The sequence below is a fragment of the Bison bison genome, unplaced genomic scaffold (assembly GCF_000754665.1).
Source record: "Bison bison bison isolate TAMUID 2011002044 unplaced genomic scaffold, Bison_UMD1.0 scf7180017864283, whole genome shotgun sequence".
Lineage (NCBI taxonomy): Eukaryota > Metazoa > Chordata > Mammalia > Artiodactyla > Bovidae > Bison > Bison bison.
In genome coordinates this window covers 3,547,823-3,558,310 of record NW_011494855.1, presented here as the reverse complement: position 1 = coordinate 3,558,310, position 10,488 = coordinate 3,547,823, and the positions used below count along the sequence as shown (strand labels likewise).

Below are 10,488 nucleotides of genomic sequence, written 5' to 3'. Positions count from 1 at the left end.
CAGGGACTGGTTGGATCTCCTTGCAGTCCAAGGCACTCTCAAGAGTCTTCTCCAACACCACAGTTCAAAAGCATCAATTCTTCGGCGCTCAGCCTTCTTCACAGTCCAACTCTCACATCCATACATGACCACAGGAAAAACCATAGCCTTGACTAGACAAACCTTTGCTGGCAAAGTAATGTCTCTGCTTTTGAATATACTATCTAGTTTGGTCATAACTTTCCTTCCAAGGAGTAAGCATCTTTTAATTTCATGGCTGCAGTCATCCTACCTATCGTTTTTATGCATAGTTGGATCATACTCTGTATGCCATTTAGTATCTTGTTTTCCCCCATCTAAAAACTCTTGGTCAAATAATTTAAATTATCAGCATATTTTATATTAAAATTTGGGTGTTTTTTTTTTAAACAATATTCTTCATACCTTTTGCAGGGTCAGCTTTATTAAGATTCAGTTTACATACAGTGAAAGTCATTACTTTGAGGTGTACAGGCTGACGAGTTTTGACAAATGTGTACAGTCATATAAGCATCACTGTGCTCAAGAAATAAAGCAGCTATTCCAGAAGATTCCCTCGTGTCCCTTTGCAGTCAGCCCCTCCCCGTCCCTAGGTCCTGGCAGCCACCGATCTGCTTTCTGTCACTGTAATTTTGCCTTTTCCGAGGGTCATTTAAATGGAATCATTCGATAAGTAACCCCTTGGGTCTTGCCCTTAGCGTAAGGCCTTTCACTTTTGTCTGTGTTGTTGTCCGCGTCACTGGTTCATTCCTCTCTTCTGTGGACTAACAATCCACTTTTCAGACCTATCACTGTTTGTTTATCCATTTTTGCCTTTTGGCATTTAGGTTGTTAGCAGCTGAGAGTCTAGCAGATGTAAACATTCTGTGTAAGTTTTTATGTGAACTAAATGTTCATTTCTTTGGAATAAATACCTACGGGTGGACTTACTGTGTCATATGGTAAGTGTATGTTTAATTTTATAAGAACCTGGCCCACTGTTCTCCAGGGTGGCCGCAGCGCTCCGCATCCGCACCAGGGCTCAGTGGCTCTCTGCAGTCAGCAGTGCTGGTGGTGTGCTTAGTAGCCATTCCAGTGACGTGGACTGGTATCTCCTTATGGTTTTGGTTTGAATTTCCCTAATGACTGACAATGTTAAATATCTTTTTATGTGATTTTTTTGTCCATTGAAATATCTTCTTTGGTGAAATGAGTGTTTAAATCTTTTGCCTGTTTTTTCACTGGGCTGTTTGTTTTTCCCTATTGAATTTTGAGAGTTCTTACGGATTCAGGATACAAGTCCTGTTGAGCGTTTTACAAATTCTTCTGGACGGTGCTTTTCATTCTCTTAGCAGTGCCTTTCAGTAGTAGATGTTTTACATTTTAATGGAATCCAGTTTATCATTTTTTTCCCTTGAATTATGCCTTTGGTGTCATATGTAAGAAAGCTAGAAGTTTTCCAGTTTCAGGTTTTACATTTAGATATACCATCCATTTTGTATATGATGCAAGGTACAGTCCATCATAGCAGGAGACAGATGTCCTGAAGTTTCTGTTGAAAAAGAAAAGTTGTTCCTGAGTAATTCTTTGCATTCTAGTTACCACATAGGGCTGTGAAAAGCGAGTTCCCTGGAAAACTGACCACAGTTTCTTATCCATTAGCTTTGAAATGGGTCCTTCAACGGTCTACAGCTCTCCCTTTCTGGAAGGTGCTTAGAATGAGCACCAGCACTCTGGTCTAGGTCTCCTTTAGTTGGTTCACAAAATTCTGGTTGCTCTGTGCACACCATCCTTTCTCAGCAGCTGCACATTGTAAGCGGCTCTCTTTGACTGCAGGCTGTTGGCTTCCCCGGGCAGTAACCACATGGAATGTTGGGCCGCCTTCTCCACAAGGGGAAGGGGCTAACGAGCATTCAGAACTGGCTCTGTGCCAGGAACATAGCTGAATCATGGAAATCCTCTGAGGCTCGAAGTAGCATTGAGTGTACCTTACAGATACGGTGAGAGTTGCTCGGAGTCTTACAGCTATTGGGACAGTCCCACCACACTTGCCTCTCTCCCGTTTCTGCGTATTCCGTTGTTTCTCGCTTGCTCTCCACAGAGTCACTCATATGTGGTTTCTTTTTGTTTGTTTGTTTTTGGCCGCATCCGGTCTTGATTGTGGCACGCAGGATCTTCCTTGTGGTGCAGGCTCCGTAGTCGCAGAGCTCGGGCTTAGTTGGAATCGAACCTGTGTTCCCTGCATTGCAAGGTGGATTCTTAACCACCAGGCCACCAGGGAAGTCGTCCTCCTGTGTGTGGGACGGCGTGCCACCAGACTCACACGCACTCCCATCCAGGTAAGGGTGGGTGCTGTGGTAAGGATGACGGCACAGCTGCTTTTAGCCATTGATCTTTTTCCCTCTCAGTTTTATTTCAGCACCCCCCACCCCAACATTTGGCCTTGTGGCTTTTACCTTTAGAATATCTGATAGGCTGCTGTATTATTTCTTTGCTATGTGAATTACAAAAACGCCCTTCCTGATGTCAGTTTTCCTCCCTGTCATTAAGTACTGTGTGACTGGGTGGTTGAGAAGGGGGTCAGGCTAGTTTAATCTTATCCTGGGCCGTCTGCAGAATTTAGTTGTTCCCTGGAGGGGACTGTTTGTGTTTTGCTTTGTTTTTCAATAACCTTTATTCCTTTTCCTTCCTTTTTAAGTTTTATGTATTTATTTATTTTTGGCTACACTGGGTCTTCATTGCTGTGCGAGGGCTTTCTTTAGTTGCAGCAAGCGAGGGGCTACGCTCTAGTTGCAGTTCGAGGGCTTCTCGTTACTGTGGCTTCTCGTCCTGCGGAGCACAGGCTCTAGGGCACACGGGCTCAGGAGTTGCAGCTCATGGGCTTAGTTGCCCCACAGCATATGGAATCTTCCTGGACCAGGGATCAAACCCACGTCCCCCACATTGGCAGGCAGATTCTTAACCACTGGCCCACCAGGAAAGTCCCCATCGTTATTCCTTTTCTAACGGGATCATGGGAATCGGTCATGGGGACCATCTCCTGCTCACCTTCAATTCTCTGGAGCAGTCCCGGGACACGCGTGTTCCGTGCAGCCATGAGACTCCCGACAGAACTCTTTAGATGACGTCCCCTCCTGCTCTTCTCATCCTGTCTCTCTGGGTTTTATCTCAGTAGAGGAGGAGAGGGGCGGAGTCTCACGCCAGCACAAATCCTCGTGTTACTTCACATGTTTGGACCCAGTTACCTTCACGCCTTCCTGTCACGGGCAGTAACCACCCTCAGTTGAACAAGTGCCCCTCTGTTTTTGAAAGTTACTCTCCGCTTCAGGCATCATCACAGACCTCTCCCCTTTTTCAGTCTTGGACTGTTGCCTGGGGCTGGCTTTGCCTGTTTCCCTGCCAACCCTACCTTAGGGCTTAAATAATGCATGATATCCCGGGTATGGGAGCACCTAGCCGGCCGCATTTTCCATCATGAACATGCCGTTTCCTGACTTAGTTCCCATGTATTTGGCTGTGGACATCGGTGGTCCAAGCAGTGACCCAGTGGTGCTGCTGCTGTTGCAGAAAGTTTCCGAATGAAGAAGAGCTTGTAACTTTGGGGTGAAACTGTAACAGAAGAGGCTCCTTTAGGCCACGAAGACCATAGCCAGTGTTGCTGAAATAGGAAAGAGCTACAAGCTGCTTTTGCAGATCTGTTTGGGGATGTCTGAACCCCCACTGGTCAGCTTCCCTCTAGCGACTGTCTAGCCACCAGCCCCTGAGACTTCTTGTCTGGTTAATAGTCACTGCAGCACAGAGAAACTCATCCTCCCAGGCCTTTGGCAGGGATCTCAGTTCTGGGGGAATCTGGACCCCCATCTCAGCCACTTGCTGTAAAATGGGCACATTAGTGCCACTAAACCGGGCTTTTATGAAGATTAAATCAACTAAGTGCCCGGCATGCTGCGTAGCAAAGAATATAGGAGTGTGTGCTCACTGGAGGATGCTTAACTCCTGTGAAGTCAGTACAGATGCCCAGACAGGAGGCACTCCCTGGATCCTGTGGTGATGTTTCTACAGCGTGGCCTTCATATACCGGGCACTGCTCTCCAGCGACAAGACCATCCCAGCCCTGGCCCTGGTCAGCGCTGTCCGGGCAGCTCCTCTTTCTTTCCCCTGGCCAGGGCAGCCCTCTCCTTATTCACCTTCTTTTGTCCTCTCCCACCAGGAAGCATCTCAGACAGCTCGGCCAAGCTCTTCGAAGTCCCCGACACATGGTAACCAAGACCAGAGTGGAACAACCCCGCTGGTGCTGTTGCCGAGAAGGAAAGAAGCAGCTGGCACGTTTGGAAGCCATACCGCATTTCACTGAATCTACTGTGGTGTGGGAGAAGCCTGAAACCAAGTGTGTCTCCTGAAAAAACCCCAGTTCTTGTTTCCAAGGCTGTGTTCCTTCCTCCTCAGCCTCACCTGCGTGCTGGCTGGCGCTCAGCATGTTACCGACTGTCGTGCATTCATGATTCACCAGGTCATTAAGGTCATTACTTGTTGCTCATGTGAAACCCTCCAGTCACAGATCTGTGTGTGCGAATCCACCCAAAGGGGAAGGCCAACCGTGAGACCCGCGGAAAGAGCCGACGCTCTTGTGTGCTGTGACCGTGAATTTGGGGTTGAACCTCTCGAGAGGTTCACGCTCAGGCCCAGGGGCAGCCCCGGGGTGTGGTACGGCCTCCCATGAAGAATTCGGTTGTGTCTGCCTGCTTCTCATCATTGCTGCCCGAAACCACGAAGCTCCCAAGCTTGTTTTCCTGGTAGCAAGATGTCTACCACCGTCAACATGCCTTGACCTTTGGGGCATATTTATTTAGAGGTGTTTTTTTTTTCCCCCTAAGATGTGAGTTTCTCATGGTGGGGTGTACGAATGAAAAGTTAATTTCTGTTTTCCCAGGTAGCGCTGCATTCCGTGTCTTAGCCAGTGTCTTGTCTGTCTGTCTGGTGGTGTCTGGGGGTGAGGTGGCCAGTGTGCGTACGTGTGCATGTGTGTGAAATCATAACAAATCAACACCGTGTACCAGCCTTTCTCTGTCAAACCAGATCACAGCAGCGACAGAATCCCGTGGATCTGCTTCCTACAGATCATTGTTAGATATTTAACATTTTTGTATCATGGAAATTTAAAAAAATGAAAAATGTATTTCTGAAAGATGAAAATTAAAGAGATTTTCTTAGGATTCTTGGTTTTTTCTTTTCTTTTCTTTTGTAAGTGAATGACATACTTAATCTCTGCATAGATGTATTTCTCTTTAAAGATCACCCCAGAAAAAGCTCTGCAAAGTCAGTAAGCCTGGTGCTTTTTTTTCTTCTTTTTTCTCTCTCTCTTAACCTCTAACCCCTTACACCTGCCTTGATGAGTCAGGCGCCTTGGTGCTGGAGGGGAGCCGATGGTCAGCAGTGTCAGAGGGGTGCATCTTCATGGTGGGAAGGTTCTGAGCAGAATTCAAGGTCTCGAGGGAATTCAGATTTGTAAGATGCTTTCCCCAGTTAAGGGCCTCTTGACATTTCCCAGTTCCCCGAGAGTTTGATAGCCCCCAAGTTACAAACCCAGGCTCCCCTGCTCCTCGCCGCTGTCAATGTGACTGTGCACAGCCCACTGGGAAAGCGTGACGGAAGGCTGAGGCCAGACAAAGGAGCGTCTCCAGGAGGATTTAGAGGTGCTGCTGGACGCCGCTGAGTCATTAAAACCCGCAGGAAGAAACAGATGCACCTGACGCTGCTTTTAACAGCACGGACAACAGGGCAGACCAGTGCAAGGTGGTGGTCGGCGCACTTACGGAACGCAATTCCGCCTGATGGTCGTGCCGGGTGTGGAAACGCCGAGCGGGAGGCGGCCTAATGACCTTCGCACCGTGCAAGGCCTCCGGGGGAGAGACGAGGACTATTCTCAGGCATGAGATTCTTCATTGTCAACCTGAAGCCCAGTTCTTCCTGTTCAAATAGTGTCACGGACACACAGCTTACAGTCCAGAGGGGTTTGGGGAGGTGCTCTTTAGAAAGGGCTTCTGCCCTAGAGCCTCATGGGATATGCCTGCCTCCTGCTGTGTGTTCCTGGGTACATTATTACCCTCTCTGAGCCTCAGTTTCCTGAATCATGAAAACAGGATTATACAATGAACCTACTTTACAGGGTGGTGGTGAGGGTTAAATGGAATCGTGTCAAACACCCAGCACTCACACGCATGCACAGTGAGTTGTAGTGATACTTGAAGATGCTTTTGATCTGAAACCCTGGTTGGAGTTGACACAGGCATGATAGGGGCAGGGGGAGGGGTTGAATTAGCGTTAAATACCCAGCTAAGCCCTGGTACATGCCCAGACCCCTATTTTCCCAACTGTATCAAATGCTGTACAGCAGGTGAACTGGGTTGGCCCTCCTGCCTATTCACACGCACACACAGGCTTTCTCCATGTCTTTTCTGGGTTTGAAACCCTGGGATGCTGCTTTGGCTTTTCCATACTGAGACTCGAGCATGTTAGGATAATGAGGCTGTGGTTCTGGGGTTTCTTTTTTTTTTTTTTCCCATGCTGTGTGACTTGCAGGATCTTAGTTCCCTGACCAGGGGTGGAACGGATGCCCCCTGCAGTGGAAGCAGGAAATCTTAAGCACTGGACCACCAGGGAAGCCCCTGGGGTTTCTTTTCTCTTTTCTTGGTTGTGCTGGGCCTTTGTTATGTGCGAGTTTTTTCTAGTTGTGGTGAGTGGAGGCTGCTTATTGTGGAGCAGAGGCTTGAGGTGCCAAGGCTCCATGGGTTTAGTTGCCCAGCTGGCATGTGGAATATTCTCAGACCAGGGATCGAACCTGGGTCCCCTGAATTGGCAGCTGGACTCTTAACCACTGAACCACCGAGTCCTGTGGTTTCTTAAGTACTGTAACCAAACCTGGAGGCAGGTGTGGAAGTGGGGACCTCAGAGTTTCCCTTCAAGTCCTTCTGTAGTTCTCTGATTTTAGAGCTGGGTGGAGACTGAGTGCTGCGGCTCTATTTTCTTATAGTTTTCTATTTGTCCAGTTCCCCCCACCAACATTGTATTATGAAAATTTTCAAGCATACAAAGAAGTGGAAAGATTGGTTCAGCAAAAATCAGTTTCCTCCCCACCTAGATTATACAGCTGCCATTTTGCTGTATTTACTTTATTACATAACCATTCAGCCGTGCCTCCCTCCATCAATCCATCTTCGTTTCAAAAGTATTTCTAAGTAAGTTGCAGAGCGCTCCCCATCCCAAATCCTTGAGCATGCTTGTCATGAGCCAGGGTTTATGTGTTTATAGCCAGCGGGGATACAATTTTTAGTAACATGATCAAATCTTAAGTGTGCATACCTTCTGATAGATTGTAACAAATGCAACACAATCTATCAAGGCACAGAACATCCCATCATCCCCAGAATATTCCCTTTTGCCTCTTTGCAGTCCCCCACCACCCCACTCCCATCCCCAGAGGTTACCACTGGTCTGAACTTTTTCATCACAGATTAGTCTAACCTTTTCTAGAACTTCATGAATCATGAGGCCGTGCTTCTTGATGTGAAGCCTCTTTCATTCTGCATGATGTTTTTGAGGTTCATCCGTGTCACCCAGTGTATCCTTCTTTACCACTGAGTACACACGTATCACAGTCTGTATCCATTCATAATAGAGAGGTGCTTGGGCTGTTTCCAGTTTGGGGTTATGACGAATAAAGCTGCTGTGAACCTTCTAGTACAAGTCTTCTTGAGAACAAAAGCTTTCATTTTGGAGGGTAAATACCAAGGAGTGGAATTGCTAGATCAGTGATGCTCAGTTTTATAAGAAACTTCCATATCATCTCCCAGAGTCGATGTATCATTTAGACTCACCAGCAGCTCTCATCCTTGGCAGCATTTGGCGTTGTTGGTCTTTAGCCCTATAGTATATCTCCCTGCAGTTTTTATTTGCATTTCCCTGTTGACTAATGATGAGGTATTTTTTGGCCATTTGTATATATTAAATATTCCTCTGTGAAGTATCTGCTCAACCCTCTTGCCTATATTTTGTCAAGCTGTAAGTCTTTCAACTATTGAGTTATAGATGTTCATTATCTATTCTGGACATTAGTGCTTTGTCAGATAGTTTTGTACATGATTAGTCCCAGTCTGCGGAGAAGGCAGTGGCACGCCACTCCAGTACTCTTGCCTGGAAAATCCCATGGATGGAGGAGCCTGGTGGGCTGCTGTCCATGGGGTCGCACAGAGTCAGACACGACTGAAGCGACTTAGCAGCAGCAGCAGTGCCAGTCTGTGCCTTGCTTGTTTCTTTTTTTCCTCCCTCTCTCCCTCCCCGCCCCTTCCTTTCTTTTCAGTTTTACTGAGTTGCAGTTGTGCAACTGTGTAAATGTATGGTGTACAATGTGTCGACTTGGTGCACTCACACATAGCAAAATGAACACCACATCAGTTTTTGTGGTGAGAACATTCAGGATCTGCTCTACCAGCAACTTACTTGACCGATTTTTTTTTTTAATGGAATACACTGAATGCTGACTGACTTACAGTATTAGATTACTTTCAGGTGTGCAACATAGCGATAAAATACCTTTATATATTTCAAAGTGATCACCATGCTAAGTCTAGTTACCATCTGCTGTCAAAGTTATTACATTATTAACTGTATTCCCCAGGCTCTACATTACATCCCTGTTATTTTATAACTGGAAGTTTGTCTCTCAGTCTCTCTCACCTGTTTCGCTTATCCTCCCAACAATCCATTTGCTTAAAAATATATCTTACTGGGCAGAAGTTTTTCATTTCGATAATTATCAACTTTACAACTTCAAGGTTTGAAAGATACTCTTTTGCATTTCTTCTAGAAGCTTTGTAGTTCTAGTGTTCATGTTGAAGTCTGCTTGAATGAGTATTTTGGTATTTGGTGTGAGATGGGAGTTGAGGTTCCCTAATTCCATGTGGCCATCCAGTTATTCCACCTCCATTTGTAGAGAAGACCTTTCCAAGTATATTGCTTTGGTTGTTACTGTTTAGTTGCTGAGTCATGTCCAACTCTTCTTCGACCCCGTGGACTGTAGCCCACCAGGCTCCTCTGTCCGTGAGATTTCCCAGGCAAGAATACTGGAGTGGGTTGCCATTTCCTTCTCCAGGGGATCTTCCTGACCCAGGGATCAAACCCATGTCTCCTGCATTGCAGGCAGATTCTTTACCACTGAGCCAGCCCACCTTCCTAAAAAACCTGTCACTATAACAACAAGCATGGGTCTTGAGTGTTATTTTGTAAGTGTGCTGTTATAATTGCTGAAAAGGACAACAGCACAGACAGGCAGCGTTCCTGTCTGTGAGGTTCCCACTTAGACCGTTTTGCAGCCCCGTGTCGATGGTGAGAGGGAAATGCCATGACCCTGGGTTACTGCTGAGGCTGCACCATTCTCTCCCGACCTGGGAAACAGTATGTGTTAAAAATAGTGGCATCTTTTTGAATGCTTTTTTTAAATCTCATGACTCAAGTTTCATGACTTCAATGGGAATCTTTTTTTTCCCCCAAATGATTCATAGAGTAAATCTCTGCATCCAATTTTGTCCAGGGAGGGAAATAGAATACCTGAAGGCCAGTTCGTTTTCTCCTTTTTGGGCCATGCTCTCCTCCCCGTCGTCTGGTCCCTGCAGAAAGTAGTTCATTTTGTCCTCAGCCCCTCACCCATTTCTGCCTTGGCCTTCGCTTTTTCCGATTCTGTGGTGAACCTGAATTTGACAAAGTACTTGGTGTGTCTGGGCCTGGTGACAACCTCCAGGCAGCTGGGAAGGGCTTTTAAGATTGAAATGTTGTTGTTTGACCTCGATTTATGGCATGCAGGATCTTAGTCTCCCTGACTAGGGATTGAACCCAAGCACCTACAGTAGAATCGCAGCGTCTTAACCACTGGATCGCCAGGGAAGCCCCCTGAAATGTTTTCAATAAGATAACCCCGTCAGAAAAGAAAAGACAACAAAAAAGAGCTCCTTTCTTCTTTCTTTTATTTGGGGATGGGGGTGTGCTGCATGCTTCATCGCTTGAGTCGTGTCTGACTCTTTGCAACCCCAAGGACTGCAGCCCACCAGGCTCCTCTGTCCATAGGATTCGCCAGGCAAGAATACAGGAGTGGGTTGCCATGCCCTCCTCCAGGGGATCTTCCTGACCCAGGGATCAAACCCTCATCTCTTGCAACTCCCACATCGGCAGGCGAGTTCTTTACCACTAGCACCACCTAGGAAGCCCATGAGAGTGGAGGCACGGACTTCAATTTGTATTTCATTAAAAAAGAGATTAAACCCTCAGGCCTATTTTTCTTAAGTAAGAACACAGGGCAATAGGCCAGAAAGCTTGATGTCAGAGCCCCTTGCTTGGTGTGCAAATCATGGATTTGGGCAGATTCCTGTGTGGTGGGAGGCTTTATGCACTCATGCCTGACTCCTGCGACTTGTGTGTGGAAAGTTACAGTATTTCTGGGAC

General features: G+C 46.7%; 1 protein-coding gene across 1 annotated transcript in view; it reads left to right on the top strand.

Annotated features, from left to right (window-relative positions):
- The window catches only part of LOC104995536 (poly(A)-specific ribonuclease PARN-like), a 58,224-nt gene extending 53,014 nt beyond the window's left edge, over window positions 1–5,210 (top strand). Inside the window, exon 4 of the mRNA XM_010849435.1 lies at window positions 4,208–5,210. Within this exon, the coding sequence (XP_010847737.1) occupies window positions 4,208–4,260 (53 nt within the window). The 3' untranslated portion in view covers window positions 4,261–5,210. The remainder of the gene's footprint in view (window positions 1–4,207) is intronic.
- Window positions 5,211–10,488: the final 5,278 nt, after the last annotated feature.